The sequence below is a fragment of a genome, unplaced genomic scaffold, assembly GCF_019419815.1.
Source record: "Pyrus x bretschneideri cultivar Hongxiangsu unplaced genomic scaffold, Pyrus_bretschneideri_v1 Contig5, whole genome shotgun sequence".
NCBI lineage: Eukaryota > Viridiplantae > Streptophyta > Magnoliopsida > Rosales > Rosaceae > Pyrus > Pyrus x bretschneideri.
The window spans coordinates 8,609,898-8,628,702 of NW_025999787.1; the positions used below are offsets into that span (position 1 = coordinate 8,609,898).

Sequence of the window (18,805 nt, forward strand, 5' to 3'; positions counted from 1 at the left end):
ACCGTTGATCTCAGATCGAACGGTGGATATTAAATCTGACTTTTTTTTTTTTTACCGTTTAGATCTAACGGTCCACATTAAGTGACCGTTAAGATCTAACGCACCGTGGGAAGCCACGTGGCTTCCCAACGGTAACTGACACAACCCTTTTTTTTCTGATTTTTGTGTCGGGACGCGCCCCCACGCGCGGGTGGGGTGCACGCGCCTGACACAAAAAAAATTAAATAATGCGCTGACGCCACCCTGGCGTCAGCCTTGCGTCACTCCCACCTCGGGCTCAAGGGCTGGCAATCCCTCACAGGCCCTTTGCTCGGGCCTCCCCCTTCCACCGGGCTACCTCACGCTGGAGGCCTCCCACCGGCCCTCGGGCCATTGTTTTGGACACTGTCCCCCGAGCTGTTTGCAACGGTGGGAATGCTCTAATGGACCTAAACTACACTTACCACTCCAACCACTCCAAGTCCACTCAACCCGCCACCTCCAACCACTACCCTCCCCTCTTGTTTCTTCCCCTTCCCCACCTTCCTAATCTTTCTAATCTCTTAGTAGCATCTTCTACCGTAGCACCCTCTTAAACGAGGAGTCAACTTAGACAAACTTAAAATAAATAAATAAAAAACGAGGGCAGTTTATATGGAATACGCTCATTGTCATAGTAGCGTTGTGGTCCAATCGTGCATTTATCATGTGAAGAAAAACTTACATATAATAATGCATTATTTTAAATGGCGATGAATCCGTTTTATGTAAGTCCTTCTTCACTTAGGACACCACCTCAACCAAACATGCCCAATCCCAAACACCTTGTCCGACTCCGTGAGCAACACCTTTCCATGCCCCTTGTCTAATTATTATTATTTTTAAAAATTTTCATTATTTACTTCAAATCTTCATTGTATGGTATTACATTTGAATAATATTATTTGTACCACATTTTGTCATTATTTTTCTAATGGATGTGGACTCCGTCTATAAATGTCTATTCATTTATAAATTTGGGACTTGCGATCCAAAGTAAGATAGGTTCAAGATCATGGAATCATTTTCTATCATATAGGTAGGACTGTTGCACTAATGTACTTATAAGAAATCGCATCATAGATTTTAGGGAACTTTAACGAAAAACTCCTGGTACTGTTCACTTTAACGAAAAACCATATTTTGACACTAAAAAGTCAATCATGATACTATTCACTTGTGTTAGAGAACGGGCATCAAGATGAAACGCTTCCAATCAGTCGGACGTTGCCATTTTATTTGAACAAACAGTACACAGGTATGTCACGCAATAAAATTTAACCACTAAAAATAAATTCATCTGCCAACTCTTTCATAAAAACATAAGATGAGATGTACATGACGATCCACCTTCCTGCCTACTACTCTGCCCCCATGTTAAATTTTGTGGTTGGCATTCGAAGATTTGGCACGCTGCATAATATCTTTGCATACTTATCTTAATCAGATAACTAACAACCAAATAAACCAATGAGATAACACGAGGAACACACAAACAAACATGATCCGTTGTCAATAGGACCCCCTTTGCCGTAAAACTGACCTAAAAAATAAGAATTTTGAACCTCCCCGAACTTTACTGTCTGGAGCCTAAGGACCATGAAATCTAGGCATTTGGTTTGTGTGAAAAAGAGATAGGAGCCCTTGATTTGTATGAGATGGACCAGCATAATGAGTTAATGAGGACTATCATATTCAATTTAAGTAGTCCGGATTATCAAATCTTTGTACTCTGGACACTAAGACTCTGGAGTGGATCTTTGTGATAACAACAGCACATGAATCCGACCAAATGGCTTTGAGTCCACCCACATCGCATGTTCTCAATCATTTATGGTGTACCCTCTCCTAGAAAAATCCCAGGTTGGCTGCCCTTGGACTTTTCAGTACTACTGTCACTGGTACTTATCACCATGTTACGTTGTTGTACCAAACATCATGTCTAATTTACCAATCAAATTCGACCAACAACGCCTAATTACATGAGTTGTATACGACTCTTGTGCAGCCAGATCATGTCATGTACTTACTTCAGATCTAGAAGGGAAACTAATGCATGAACTCTAAGTACTCGCCACTCACATAATCTCGCATATTTAAGGCTTGATTATATTTCGATGATATCTGAACTATAACCCGTCTCTCACTTTTTCAACTGAGTTTGAAATTGACTTACTTTGGTTCATTAATTGGTTCATACTATCTATGTTGTGGTAATGAAGAAAATACCCTTCGTGAATGTGTCACATCATCAATTCTAATGAAATAAGTTTTATAATTAACAAAATGTCTCGTCTTACGAACCACACACAAACTAAGTTTATTTGAATTTTGAATAATAAAATCAAACACGAGATATAGTTAAAGGGGCATAAGTATAATTAAGCCTATAATATTTAGTTCATGTCTATAAAACGTTTATTTGGATCTTTGAGGAATGTTGTGACAACTCTAGCAGCATTCGGTTTCTATTTAGTTGTAGAGGGTGTCAAGTTCAGTCCACACAAATGTAAAGACGACATTATCAAATGACCAAAGAAGAGGAAGAGTCGAGGATTGCCTGTCAGCCGCAAAAGATGGAATCGTTTTTGGGTCCATCCATGTTGGATTGTCGGCCCTCCGATCAACGTTTGTTCTTTTGTCATCTTCTACGACATAGGTTCGAACTAGACCTGACATTCGTGTCGTGTTTCTCGTGTTCGTGTCGTTTTCGTGTCATACCCGATAGCTTAATGGGTCGTGTCGTGTAATACCTGTTAAAGTAAACAGGTAATATGACCCGACCCGAAATCAACCCGTTAATATTATCAGGTAATATGACCCGACCCGTTACCCGTTAAGAAAATTATATTTTAAATCAATAAAAATGAAAAGAAAAACATAATTTGACCCAAAAAAATGTAAAACATAATACTAAATTAGTATATACATAGTAAATTTCGGAGTTGACCCCTTAATGAATGTTGTAAAGTTTTTCATTACGTGTGATTACATTTTTCACACTTATTATTATTAATTTTTCACTCAAATAAATAACATTGTTCATGAGATTTTTAAAAATCTACACTTATTTATACTTTCATCAAGTATAACATAAGATTTTATGGTATCTACTAGTGTAAATATTTTAAATTGAAGATCGAATTCATTCATTGTATTCATATAGGGTCAATGAGTGTAGCTGTAAAAAATCATCAAAATCGGAGTTAAAATAACCGTTAAATCGTAATTTTTCGTTTATAACCGTCGAAAAGTTTTGTCTCATTACTTGATCTCTGAATGTTTTTTTTTTTTGCAATTTTTTGCGTATGCGATCTCGAAGCATATATAAACAAGTTTGACGGTTGGATCGTTGAAATTAGTTTCGTAGGATGCGTATCCCATCAAAACGATAGATTCACTAACACTTAAGAGTTTATTTATACTTTCATCAAGTATAACATAAGATTTTGTGGTATCCATTAGTGTAAATATTTTTAAATTGAAGATCGAATTCATTCATTGTATTCATTTAGGGTCAAGGAGTGTAGTTGTAAAAAATCATCAAAATCGGAGTTACAATAACCGTTAAATCGTGATTTTTCGTTTATAACCATCGAAAAGTTTTGTCTCATTACTTGAACTCTGAATGTTTGTTTTTTGCAATTTTTGGCCTATGCGATCTCGAAGCATATATAAATAAGTTTGACGGTTGGATCGTTGAAATTAGTTTCGTAGGATGCATATCACATCAAAACGATAGATTCACTAACACTTATGAGTTTATTTATACTTTCATCAAGTATAACATAAGATTTTGTGGTATCCACTAGTGTAAATATTTTAAATTAAAGATCGAATTCATTCATTGTATTTTTTTAGGATCAAGGAGTGTAGCTGTAAAAAATCATCAAAATCGGAGTTAAAATAACCGTTAAATCGTGATTTTTCGTTGATAACCATCGAAAAGTTTTGTCTCATTACTTGATCTCTGAATGTTTGTTTTTTGCAATTTTTGGCGTATGCGATCTCGAAGCATATATAAACAAGTTTGATGGTTGGATCATTGAAATTAGTTTCGTAGGATGCATATCACATCAAAACGATAGATTCACTAACACTTAAGAGTTTATTTATACTTTCATCAAGTATAACATAAGATTTTGTGGTATCCACTAGTGTAAATATTTTAAATTGAAGATCGAATCCATTCATTGTATTTGTTTAGGTTCAAGGAGTATAGTTGTAAAAACTCATCAAAATCAGAGTTAAAATAACCGTTAAATCGTGATTTTTTGTTTATAACCGTCGAAAAGTTTTGTCTTATTACTTGATCTCTGAATGTTTGTTTTTTGCAATTTTTCGCGTATGCGATCTTGAAGCATATATAAACAAGTTTGACGGTTGGATCATTGAAATTAGTTTCTAAGATGTGTATCCCATCAAAACAATAGATTCACTAACACTTAAGAGTTTATTTATACTTTCATCAAGTATAACATAAGATTTTGTGGTATCCACTAGTGTAAATATTTTAAATTGAAGATCGAATTCATTCATTGTATTTATATAAGGTCAAGGAGTGTACCTGTAAAATATCATCAAAATCGGAGTTATAATAGCCGTTAAATCGTGATTTTTCGTTTATAACCGTCGAAAAGTTTTGTCCCGTTACTTGATCTCTGAATGTTTTTTTTTTTGCAATTTTTGGTGTATGTGATCTCGAATCATGTATAAACAAATTTGACGGTTGGATCATTGAAATTAGTTTCATAGGATGCGTATCCCATCAAAACGATACATTAACTAACACTTAAGAGTTTATTTATACTTTCATTAAGTATAACATAAGATTTGTGGTATACACTAGTGTAAATATTTTAAATTGAAGATCGAATTCATTCATTGTATTCATATAAGGTCAAGGAGTGTAGCTGTAAAAAGTCATCAAAATTAGAGTTAAAATAACGGTTAAATCGTGATTTTTCGTTTACAACCGTTGAAAAGTTTTGTCTCATTACTTCATCTCTGAATGTCTGTTTTTTGCAATTTTTGAAGTATGCGATCTCGAAGCATGTATAAACAAGTTTGACGGTTGGATTGTTGAAATTAGTTTTGTAGGATACTTATCCCGTCAAAACGATAAATTCACTAACACTTAAGAGTTTATTCATACTTTCATCATTTTGATGGGATACGCATTGATGTTATACTTAATGAAAGTATAAATAAACTTTAAGCGTTAGTGAATCTTATCGTTTTGATGACTTGGAATAAATATATTAATTATTTATATATTTTAAGTGTTAATTAGACTATGTTTCAATTAGTATGTGATGATATTTAATAATAAAATTACATTTATGTTTTTTTATTACGTATTTTATTTTTATTCAAGTTAAAATGTTATAAGAGATAAAAAATAAAAAAAAAGCTGGTTACTTTTTTTCTTTGGGTTAAACATTAGGCGGGGAATGGATGGATATAGGTTGCAAAATTTCCCAAACATTAGGTGGGAAATGGATGAAACTCTTGAAATATTAGGCGGGAAATTAATTATTATAATTTTTTTTATGTTTTTGGTATTTTTAAATTACTTGATATTTTTATTTTTAATGTGTTTTATGATTTTTAATCTCAATCTTTGCCTATAATATATTATAAAAATAAATAAATAAATAAAACTTAAATTTTAAAATTTATATAAAATAATAATAGAATAATAATTAATAAACAATATATACATATTCATTATATCTATTGCATTTTATAGTAAGTTTTTTTTAGTAGTTTAAAAAATTAAAATCATCAAAATAACATTTTTCTTATCGTGTCGAAACAGGTTACCCGCGTGTCACTTTCGTGTAAACCTGTTAAGGACCCGTTATTAACGGGTTATTATCGTGTGACCCGATAATGACCCGATTAGTTATCGTGTTGACCCGAAATCCGTTATTTTCGTGTCGTTTACGTGTTGTGTTAACGGGTCGTGTAATAAATTGCCAGGTCTAGTTCGAACCGTCGGAACAAACTTAAACTAAACCTAGTATATCAACTAATAAACCAATCAACAATTTAAAAAACAAACCCACGTTTTTCTGATTACAATTATATAATTAATCATAGGCTATAATTAATATTTAACACTTCCAGCTACAATAGCTAGACTGTATAATCTTAAACAATATAGTTTAAAATTCTAAATAATACCTACAAGGGTCTGGGCCGTTCACATGGGTGCTTTCCTTTAGACGGAACGAAGGGGGCACCTTCTATACGAAACCTATCTAACTCTGAATCATTCTCTTGAAGTCTATCATCTTCATCATAAATGATCCGCTTGGAATTCATGATTCGCATAAGTGGGTACATAAAGAAAATGAATTTATTTTGCATCCAAGGTTTTAACCTATGGGCGAATACACAAGCATACATTTCATTTTTGTTTGAGTAATAGCGAGGGTTAACACGTAGATACCGTTCTACTGGAGCAGGTTTCTTTGAATAAGATTCGTCGCATACCAAATAGATATGAGCATTCAAAATTACTGACTTTTTTTTTTTTGTTCGAAAAATTGTAAAATCGAAATGTCGTGTAGTTATAAGAAAAAAAATGTGTTCGAGTTGTAGAATACTTAAGTTTAACAAACTATGGTTTCAAAGGTAACTGGAGTTTTTAAGCTTTTTGACAATTAATTTTATTAAATAAGTTCTATAATTCTACAATGACGGAGCCACACTACTGAAGGATAACGAGGGTGTAGAAAACACTTATTATCTTACAGTTCCCCCCTATTTTTTTCTTGTAAAACATTACTTAGGTGCACTTCTGAGGTGTATCTCCTCATGTACCATGTCATAATTAACGAATTTTTACCGTACACATGCCGCAATCAAAATTATTCCTTCTTTGCTAGGTATCAATGAAGATCATATGTGGAAAAAAAAAACAATAAATCAAATCGAAAATTGTTTGGTATTCAATGTACGGTCTATCATGCTAATCTTAATTATTATCAAAACTGTTGTTTTTTCAACACATGAATTACTAACGATCGTCAATTTGATTTTTTTTTTTTTTCTTTAGAGAATGTCCTTTAATTAATAACTAAGCAAATAAAGGATTTCGTTTAAAACATTTATGTAAATGAAAACCATAGGTTAATATTCCAACTCAATGTACAAGGAGGTGCATACATGGTTTTGGTTGGACACTTTTGAGAAATTTTACACATAGGCATATATATCATTAAGCGAAAAGGACAACGTTATTGACTCATGCATGTTTATCTTGCCCTTTAAGCTATCGCCCAAAAATTGAAGTTTATCTACTCACCTTTACGTTCTTACCCAATCTTTTGGTGTTTGCTTTGCCTTTTTAAAGCGTCTATAGTGTTATAGGCAGTTCAGTAGACAAATCAATTTCGCAGATAAAAATTAACTCTGGTGGTATAGCCAATTGAGTTTGGAAATTTTATCTACTTTTTTAAAATAGACAAATGTTATCTATAGTTCATGAACAGTCAAATCGGGCTTCACTTCTTTTTATTAGTACAATATTCCATGTGGACGAAAATGATAAAACTAGTGAAGATTCTAATAAAACCAAATTTTTATACAATCTTTCGTAAATCACATGAAGTGACGGTTGATGTTTTGGATTATTTTTTAATCATCTAAAGAAGAAGTCTAACTATCAATCGTCATATTATGTAGTCTACAATAAATGAACTAAAAATATAGTCTATTTAGCATCACGTCAAAATTAAATGTTAAAACCTTGAAAGTGGATGTTATAAATGAAAAATAATAAAATTTAATTTTGCTAATCCGAGCGACAAACTTTTATACGAGATAATTAAGTAGATACCATACACGCTAGCCTTTCTAATCCAATTTTGCCTGCTTTTAATTATCCTTAGAATTAGGGACACCTCCTTCTCCTTTGCTCAAAAGCTTGTCCCAACTTTTACATTGAACCAAACTTTGGTCTAGAACACGTGGCCGAAAACCCATAAACCTAAATGTAAGAGGAGATTAACTTAATGATATTAGCTTTTGACATGTCACATGTGACACAAAAAAAATGGCTCTCGAAACTTCTTGCTCCTTGCTGCATCTCTTCATCATTAAGTTAATCTAAATTCCCAAAGAAAAGTTAACACCCAACTCCGTACGCAGACTTCTTCGTTGTTCCATTACTTGGTTTTTGAAGCTTCCCTATACCTGTCAATTGCTAAGTTCTTTATTCTTGCCTACTATTTTGGCCCTCATGCTCTCCTTATACAGTGGGAGAGAGAATCTTGCATATAGTCAGAGATATAAATCATCGTTAACTAACGATATTTTTCATGCCGAGGATGAATGACGATGTGTCGGTTAAAACAAAACACGTGTTGCAAAATTTGAATCGCGAATAAATTTGAAAACCGATAATGAAAGAAAAAGAGATGATCTAACTTATTTACATGAGAAAAATGTTGTTAATCAATTGAATTGCAAACTTTCAACTTATAAAACTCTTTGAAGAGAGAAAAGTAACATTGTTATGATGGATCGATCCTACTTACACAGAAAGAAGCGAAACTGATTGCTGCAATCTTAGTTTCGTTCGATACGAACTTTAATGTCAACAAGCCATTTTTCTTTAATTTTTAATAGATATAATAGTCCCAAACTGCTTTTGCCAACTAGTTAGGAAGAGAAAACATGTGAAAGTGCCAGAACCCAGAAGCCACAAAATTTGTTTGATATTTCATGTTATGGGTTCCCTTCTCCTCATCCTCTTCACAAGATCCGATTTGATACGGATAGCTGGTTTTGATGCCAATTTGTCACTCACCACAATCAATTTCACATTATTTTAATCCAAAATATTTTATTTTACATGGATTGCAACAACGACACGTCGTCGCTAGACTCCTCACTCACCTTCTTTTCTCACTTGCCAAAAAAACTAGCCACCCACAAGCATCTCCCTCCCTTGGCGCCGTCCAAAGCTCTCCCGCCAACGTGGACCTACCCTTTCCCGCCACGTCACCACAAGCAGGCCCACCAACTAAAAGTTGTTGTGCCTCTACATGGAAAAGGATAAGATCATTTTTCTAGGAATCCCGTGATCTCATTCATTCATTATATATTATGCGGTCAGTTTTCGTTAAGTACTATTTATATTTAATTTTAAAATAATTTATGACCGCACGATGTACGATAAACGGATGAGATCACGAGAACACTATGATTCCTATCTTTTTCCCCTCATATAGGCCTTTATGGCCCTGGCCTGTAAATGTATCTTTATGAGCCTCTAAAATCTCTTTTATAACATGACCAATGCCTAGTTGGTCCTATACATGTGACCCACTATCAGGAAAAGAATTGCAATAGCTAAATGATGGTGTGCAATATCAGTTAGTCATAGACCCTCAGTTACTGGATCTAATCCTCCACAAAATGTAAGAAATTCCGCATATTTTGACCAATTAAAGGTTAAAAATGGGGTTGTTTCCTCAGCAAAACTGGGATAAAGTTGAGCCAAGAGATCCTGATTTAAGATAAATTCACGAGGAAGTGGGATCTCTTTAAGATCTACTACAGCATTTAGAAATTGGTTAATAGGTAAAGATACATGTACTTGATGACCCGCCCACCCTCACCAAAAATGAAGTATTAGTAGTTTAATATTTAAAATCCAATGGAGGAGCAACAGCAAGACCGTGAGAAGATAGTTTAAGTCAACGAATCAAAGGGTCCAGATCTTGTTGCCCACCCAACCACAATGCCTTCTACCACCCCATCATCCTGCACTCTATTTTTCTATTTTCTTTTTCCTTCACAAAAACGAGAATTAGTTGGCGGAAGGCGTGGTAAGTAGTAACCCATGACAGCCACATGTCGAAATTGAATATTGGTGTCATAGCACACGTCATCTTTTGGTCATATGGATGTCTTAAGAATGATACACTTCCTTACGTTGTCAACCAATAATTTGTAACTCCACGAAAACGTTAAAATGCATAACATCAATTTTTATAAGCATATCTATCACTAATTTTAATTAAAATGAAATTTTTGACAAGGTTAAGTTCCAAGATTGCACATAATGTTCCGATCGATTATGAAATATTTCATTTCATCTACTTATGTTGTTCATGTTTATGAGTATTATGTACAATTTTAACCAGAATCAAATTTCTGACAAAATTTCGCTCCAAAGTTTAAACAGAATATTCTGATACTTGATAAAATATATCATTTTAAACGCTCAACTTTTAAACGAAAGTCAAGCAAAATTTACAACTTTAAATATGTTGGGTTACCGACACCACTTCATGATCAAATTTCACCACATGAATTAGCTTTGAGACATCCACATACGACCTATACAATTGGACCTTAATCACTTGGACTACCGAAAAGGTGCCAAAACGACGGTCCAAGATCTGAACACAAATTCGGTCATTTGGATAAGGATAAACCTCCCAACCCAAGTATCTTTGCCCACGGAAAAGGATTCCCGTCGGATCTTTTTTTTAGAGATACTGCAATCGTATCCATTCATCGTAAATTGTTAGGTACTATTTATATTTGAATTTTAAATGATTTTTGACTGCACGATATATGATGAACGGACACAATTACATAATCCCTAAGATCCTAAGAAAAAAATCGGGCGAAGATCATTTTCCTTCTCCCACCCCCGCCAGATCCTTTTCCTTCCTCCACCCCACTATCCGTTCCCTATGCAAACACAAACCGAAGGGGGCAAAGATGCCTCACTGACGTCATCACACACGCGCCTTTGCCCTTTATCCATTTGCAAATTCCATGTCACCCTCACAAAAAAATTGTGCTTTTATCTTTTCCCACAAATTAAAAAATAAAAAAGGTCTATACGAACTTTCGTTTGGATCTCCCTCGCATGTAAATACCCGATTGGACCCAAATCGAAAACACAAGAAAACACGCAAAGAAATTCCGACATGGGAAAAATGAACTCAAACTCTCAACATTCTCACGACACGGTTTCTTCGGTACGAGGAAAATGCATAGGAAGAGGGTCGTTCGGCACCGTCAACATCGGGGTCAGCAAATCGGGCGGTCATGTCTTCGCCGTCAAGTCAGTCGATCAAGCCGTGTGTCTTCCCAGCCAGCTGGAGGCGCTGGAGAACGAAATGTGAATTCTCTGGTCGCTCTCCTCGCCACACGTTGTGACTTACCTTCGGTATGTTGCATAATAGCTGTGCCCAAGGATCATGAAATCCAAGCCCTTGGTTTGTTTGAAAAAGAGATCGGAGCCTTTGGTTTGTTTGAAAAACAGATTGGAGCCTTTGGTTTGTATGAGGTGGGCTAGCATAATGAGTTAATGAGGACCGTCGGATTCAATTTAAGTAATCTGAATTGTCAAATCTTTGAACTCCAGACACTAAGACTCGAAGTGGATCTCTGTGATAACAACAGCACATGAATCCGACCAAATGGCTTTGAGTCCACCCACATCGCATGTTCTCAATCATTTATGGTGTACCCTCTCCTAGAAAAATCCCAGGTTGGTTGCCCTTGGACTTTTCAGTACTACTGTCACTGGTACTAATCACCATGTTATGTTGTTGTATCAAACATCATGTCTAATTTATCAATCAAATTCCACCAACAACGCCTAATTACATGAGTTGTATATGGCTCTTGTACAGCCAGATCTTGTCATGTACTTACTTCAGATCTAGAAAGGAAACTAATGCATGAACACTAAGCAATCGCCACTCACATAATCTCACCTAATTAAGGCTTTGTTATATTTCGATGATATCTGAACTATAATCCGTCTCTTATTTTTTCAATTGAAAGTCTGAAACTAACTTACTTTGGTTTCTTGATCTACGTGGGAATCATTCATTGGTTCATCTATGTTGTGGTAATGAAGAAAATACACTTCGTATATGTGTCACATCATCAATTGTAATAAAAAAGTTTTATGGTTAACAAAATGTCTTGCTTTACGAACCACCCAAACTGAGTTCATTTGAATTTTGAATAATAAAATGAGACACAAGATATAGTTAAGGGGGCACAAGTATAATTAATCCTATAATATTTAGTTCATGTCTTTAAAACGTTTATTTGGATCTTTGAGGAATGTTATGACATAACTCTAGCAACACTCGGTCTCTATTTAGTTGTGGAGGGTGTCAAGTTCAGTCCACACAAATGTAAAGACGACATTATCAAATGACCAAAGAAGAGGAAGAGTTGAGGATTGCCTGTCAGCCGCAAAAGATGGAATCGTTTTTGGGTTCATGCATGTTGGATTGTCGGCCCTCCGATCAACATTTGTTCTTTTGTCTTCATCTTCTACGACGTAGTTTAGAACCGTCGGCACAAACTAAAACTAAACCTAGTATATCAACTTATAAACCACTCAATCAACAATTTAAAAAACAAACCCACGTTTTTCTTTATATAATTAATCATAGGTTATAATTAATATGTAACACTTCCAGCTACAATATAATAGCTAGACTGTATAATCTTAAATAATAAAGTTTAAAATTCTAAATAATACCTATGAGGGTCTCAGCCGCTCGCTTGGGTACTTTCTTTTAGGCGGAACAAAAGGGGCATCTTCTATGCTAAACCTATCTAACTCTGAATCATTCTCTTGAAGTCTATCATCTTCATCATAAATTAATGATCCGCTTGGAATTCATGATTCTCATAAGTGGGTACATAAAGAAAATGAATTTGTTTTGCGATTGAGGTTTTGACCTATGGGCGAATACACAAGCATACGTTTCATTTTTGTTTGAGTAATAGCGAGGGAAAACTAACACCTAGATACCGTTCTACCGGAGAAGGTTTCTTTCAATAAGATTTGTCACAGACAAGAGATATATGAGCATTCAAAATTACTGACTTTTTTTTGTTCTAGAAATTGTAAAATCAAAATGTCGTGTAGTTATAAGAAAAAAAAAGGTGTTTGAGTTGTAGAATACTTAAGTTTAACAAACTATGGTTTCAAAGGTAATTGGAGTTTTTTAGCTTTTCGATAGTTAATTTTATTAAATACGTTTTATAATTCTACAATGATGGAGCCACACTACTAAAGAAGGGTGTAGAAAACACTTATTATCTTATAGTTCCCCCTATTTTTTTTCTTGTAAAACATTACTTAGGTGCACTTTTGAGGTGTATCTCCTCATGTGCCATGTCATAATTAACGAATTTTTACCATACACACGCCACAATCAAAATTATTCCTTCTTTGCTAGGTATCAATGAAGATCATATGTTAAAAAAACAATCAATCAAATCAAAAAGTGTTTGGTATTCAATGTACGGTCTATCATGCTAATTTTAATTGTTATCAAAACTGTTGTTTTTTTCAACATATGAATTACTAACGATCACCAATTTGATATTTTGTTTTCCAGAGAATGACCTTTAATTAATAACTAAGCAAATAAGGGGTTTCGTTTAAAACATTTATATAAATGAAAACCATAGGTTAATATTCCAATTCAATGTACAAGGAGGTGCATGTATGGCTTTGGTTGGACACTTTTGAGAAATTTTACACAGAGGTATATATAATTAAGCGAAAAGGACAATGGTTTTGACTCATGCATGTTTATCTTTCCCTTTAAGGTATCTCCCAAAAATTGAAGTTTATCTACTTACCTTTACATTCTTACCCAATCTTTTGGTGTTTGCTTTGCCTTTTTAAATCATCTATAGTGTTAAGGCATTTCGGTAGGCAAATCTATTTCGCAGACAAAAATTAACTTAGTGGTATAGTTAATTGAGTTTGTAAATTTTGTCTACTCTCTTAAAATAGACAAATATTATCTATAGTTCCATGAATAGTCAGATCGGGTTTCACATCTTTTTATTAGTACAATATTTCATGTGGACAAAAATGATAAAACTAGTGAAAATTTTAAGGAAACCAAATTTTTAGATAATCTTTTGTAAATCACATAAAATGACGGTTGATGTTTTGGATCTTTTTTTAATCATCGAAAAAAGAAGTTTAACTATCAACTTCCACACCATGTAGTCTACAAAAAATGATCTCTCTAACAACACACCAAAATTCAATGTTAAAACCGTGAAATTGGATATTATAAATGAAAAATAATAAAATTTAATTTTACCTACTTAATTTGCTAATCCTGAGTGACAAACTTTTTTACGTGACAATTAAGTAGATATCATGCACATTAGCCTATGTAATCCAATTTAGGGACACCTCCTTCTCTTTGCTTAAAAGCTTCTACCAACCTTTACATTGAAGCAAACTTTGGTCTATTTTTCCACAAAAAAAAAAACTTTGATCTAGTACACGTGGCCGAAAACCCATAACCGAAACTTAAGAGGAGATTAAAGATATTAGCTTTTGACATGTCACGTGTGGCACAAAAAAGATGGCTCTCGAAACTTCTTGCTACTTCATCATTAAGTTAAATCTAAATTCCCAAAGAAAAGTTAACATCCAACTCCGTACGGAGACATCTTCGTTGTTCCATTACTCGGTTTTTGAAGCTTCACTATACCTGTCAATTGCTTTTTCCTTTATTCTTGCCCACCATTTTGGTACTCATGCTCCCCTTACATATACAGCGGCGGAAAGAGAATAGATCGTTGTTAATTAATAATATTTTTTATGCTGAAGATTAATGACGACGTGTCAGGTAAAACAAAACACATGTTGCAAAATTTGAATCGTGAATAAATCTCAAAACCGATAATGAAAGAAAAAGAGATGATATAACTTATTTACATGAGAAAAATGTTGTTAATCAATTGAACTGCAAACTTTCAACTAATAAAACTCTTTGAAGAGAGAAAAGTAACCTTGTTATGATAGGTTGATTCTACTTACATATAAAGAAGCGAAATTGATTACTGCAATCTTAGTCTCGTTCGATATAAACTTTAATGTCAACAAGCCATTTTTCTTCAATTTTTAATAGATATAGTAGTCCCCGAACTGCTTTTGCCAACTAGTTAGGAAGAGAAAACATGTGAAAGTGCCAGAAGCCACAAAATGTGTTTGATATTTCATGTTATGGGTTCCCTTCCCCTCATCCGTTTCACAAGATACGATTTGATATGGATAGCTGGTTTTGATTCCAATTTGTCACTCACCTCAACCAATTTCACATTATTTTAATCCAAAATATTTTATTTTACATGGAGTGCAACAACGACACGTCGTCGCCAGACTCCTCGCTCACCTTCTTTTCTCACTTGCCAAAAAAAACAGCCACCCACAAGCATCTCCCTCCCTTGGCGCCATCCAAAGCTCTCCCGCCAACATGGACCTACCTTTCCCGCCATGTCACCACAAGGCGGGCCCACCAACTAAAAGCTGTTGTGCCTCTACATGGAAAATGATCATTGCCGGATCATTTTTCTAAGAATCCTAGGGATTACGTGATCTCACCCGTTTATTATATATCGTGCGGTCGGTTTTCGTTAAGTACTATTTATATTTAATTTTAAAATAATTTTTGACCGCGCGATATACGATGAACGGATAAGATCTCGGGGTCTCTATGATCCCTATCTTTTTCCCCTCTAATATTCACAAAATAACGAATTATTTAATTAATCGTAATACAGAGTGTTACGTCCGCATCAGCATTCATGCAGACTCACCAAAAATAAAGTATTAGTAGTTAAATATTTAATATCCAACGGAGGAGCGACAGCAAGACCGTGAGAATATAGTTTAAGTCAACGAATCAAAGGGTCCAGATCTTGTTGCCCACCCAACCACAATGCCTTCTACCACCCCATCATCCTGCACTCTATTTTTCTATTTTCTTTTTCCTTCACAAAAACAAAAGCAAGTTGGCGGCAAAGATTGGTAACTAGTAACCCATGACAACCACATGCCGAAATTAAATACTGGTGTCATAGCACATGTCATCTTTTGGTCAAATGGATGTCTTAGGAATGATACACTTCCTTACGTTGTCAATCAATAATTTGCAACTACACAAGAATGTTGAAACGCATAACATCAATTTTTCCAAGCAGATCAATCAGTAATTTTAATCAAAATGAAATTTTTGACAAGGTTAAGCTTCAAGATTGCACATAATGTTCTGACAGATTATAAAATATATCATTTCATCTGCTTACGTTGCTCATGTTTACGAGTGTTATGTACGATTTTAACCAAAATTAAATTTCTGACAAAAATTTCGCTTTAAAATTTTGAACATGATAAAATATATCATTTCACTTACTTATATTGCTCGTGTATGTGAACCTCACTTGCAACTTTTAAACGAAAGTCAAACAGAATTACAATATTAACTATGATTGGTAACCGACAAAACTTCATGATCAAATTTCACCACATGAATTAGCTTCGAGACATCCACATACGACCTATACAATTGGACCTTAAACACTTGGACAAGTGAAGAGGTGCCAAATCGACGGTCCAAGATCGAAACACAAGTTCGGTTACTTGGATAAGTATAGACCTCCCAAACCAAGTATCTTCCCCACCCCACCATCCATTCCCTACGTAAGCACAAACCGAGGGGCAAAGATGCCTCACCGACGTCATCACACACGCGCCCTTTCCCCTGTTTATCCATTTGCAATTTCCATGTCACCCTCACAAAAAAAAAAACTCCTTTTATCTTTTCCCACAAATTAAAAAATAAAAAATAAAAAATAAAAAAGGTATATGCGAACTTTCGTTTGGATCTCCCGCACATATAAATACCCGGTTGGACCCAAATCGAAAACACGCAAAAAAAATTCCAGCTTGGGAAAAATGAACTCAAACACTCAACATTCTCACGACACGGTTTCTTGGGTACGAGGAAAATGCATAGGAAGAGGGTCGTTCGGCACCGTCAGCATCGGGGTCAGCAAATCGGACGGTCATGTCTTCGCCGTCAAGTCGGTCGATCAAGCCGCGTGTCTTCCCGGCCAGCTGGAGGCGCTGGAGAACGAAATTCGAATTCTCCGGTCGCTCTCCTCGCCGCACGTCGTGAGTTACCTCCGCGACGACGTTTCGTGCGAATCTGCGACGTCGTTTCGTAATCTCCACTTGGAGTACTTGCCAGGTGGCACCGCGGTGGACGCCGACGTGGACGAAACGACGCTGCGGTCCCGCGTTTGGTGCGTCGTTTCGGCGCTGAAGCACGTTCACTCCAAGGGCATTGTCCACTGCGACGTCAAGGGGAGAAATGTCCTGGTGGGCCCCGCGATTAACCAAGCCAAGCTCGCCGATTTCGGGTCGGCGATTGTCTCATCGGATGACATGTGCACGAGTAGGATCACGCCGCGAGGAAGTCCGCTTTGGATGGCGCCGGAGGTCATTAACGGGGAATATCAGGGGCCGGAGTCCGACCTATGGTCGTTGGGCTGCACGATTATCGAGATGGTGACCGGAAAGCCCGCGTGGGAGGATCGCGGGATGGAGACGCTGGCTCGGATCGGGTTGTCGGGTGAATTACCCCGGTTCCCGACCCAGTTGTCGGAAACGGGCCGCGATTTTCTCAGCAAGTGTCTGAGTAGGGACCCGAAGGAGCGGTGGAGCTGCGATCAGCTGCTGCAGCACCCATTTTTGGCTTCCGCGTCGCTTAATGCAGTCGCCGATTCGTCGCCACGGTCCGTGCTCGACTGGGTTAACTCCGAGTTCGGTGATCAAAACGACGACGTCTATGACGAGGACGAGCAGGAGTATGAGCTTTCTGCCAGGAACCGGATTAGTAAATTGGCGACGGAGGCAGGGGCGAATTGGGAATCGGACGGATGGACGGTGGTGAGGGACTATTCAGGTGGCGCGAACTCTTGTGTGGAAGAAGGGACGAGTGAGGAATATTGTAATTGTGTAGGGGTAGAATTGGAATTAGATAACTTAAGTGGCGGTGGTTCAGTGGAGCGAGGTGTTAACTACAGTGGGTGGTGGTGCACGGTTGGCGCCAGCGGTTCGAAAAGGGAATATTTGGCGGTGGAAAGGGTAGGAGTTGGAAAAAGGTCACGTCAAAGCTTGTGTAATTTGTGCGGAAGCAAATTATTATTATTATTTTTATATTTTATTCGGATATTCATGAATAAATTACGAATTCTATTTATTTGTTATATTGTTTATGTTTCATTATCTTGGCATGGAGATATGCATGTGATGATTGAACAAAGTCTAATCGTTGTTAAACGAATCAAAAGTTTGATGCATTTCATTAAATGAATCAGAAATATAAAATACTGTGTTAAATATATCATCTTTATGGGTAAATAAGAGATATCAATTTGCATTCGTAACTAATTCGTTGTTATGACCTAAAAAAATGTCATATTTCATCGTAATTTATTTCTTGTGGACTAGTGCGAGTGCAGTTGGTTTTGCTAAAATATCGAAATTATGGATGGAAGTAGGCCTGGCGAAGAAGAAACAAGTGGGGAAATGAGAAGATTATGCACTGCAATTTGCAAACAAACCACGTGGTTTCTTAAACAATTCGATAGGGACTATAACTGTTTGTTGACATATGAGATATTTGGTGGGTTATGGAGGTTGATCGTTTAATTGGTCATGAAAAAGTTTCTCATGAATGTTCCTTGACTCTCTACCAAACACTAAACTAATGCAACAAATTGAGTATAATTGCATTTGATAATTCACCAACAAACAAACACTACAATCTAATGGAAACGATCTTGACACTTTCTTTTGTCCTTAATTCAGCGTTGATATATGCCAGGGGAATCCACATTAGGGCAATGTGGATTAGCTAACTCCTAAACTCAAAAATTCTCCATGTAAGAGCTGGATGTT

At 35.9% G+C, this 18,805-nt stretch overlaps 1 protein-coding gene across 1 annotated transcript; it reads left to right on the forward strand.

Annotated features, from left to right (window-relative positions):
* Positions 1 to 16,690: 16,690 nt before the first annotated feature.
* Positions 16,691 to 18,251, forward strand: LOC103948844 (mitogen-activated protein kinase kinase kinase 18). The gene has a single exon (XM_009359922.3). The coding sequence runs from the start codon at positions 16,706 to 16,708 to the stop codon at positions 18,215 to 18,217; it is 1,512 nt and encodes a 503-aa protein (XP_009358197.2). The 5' UTR covers positions 16,691 to 16,705; the 3' UTR covers positions 18,218 to 18,251.
* Positions 18,252 to 18,805: the final 554 nt, after the last annotated feature.

What these genes read in the sequence shown, in the direction of transcription:
- LOC103948844 (XM_009359922.3), top strand. Translation starts at nt 16,706, where the DNA reads ATGCGAACTTTCGTTTGGATCTCCCGCACATATAAATACCCGGTTGGA.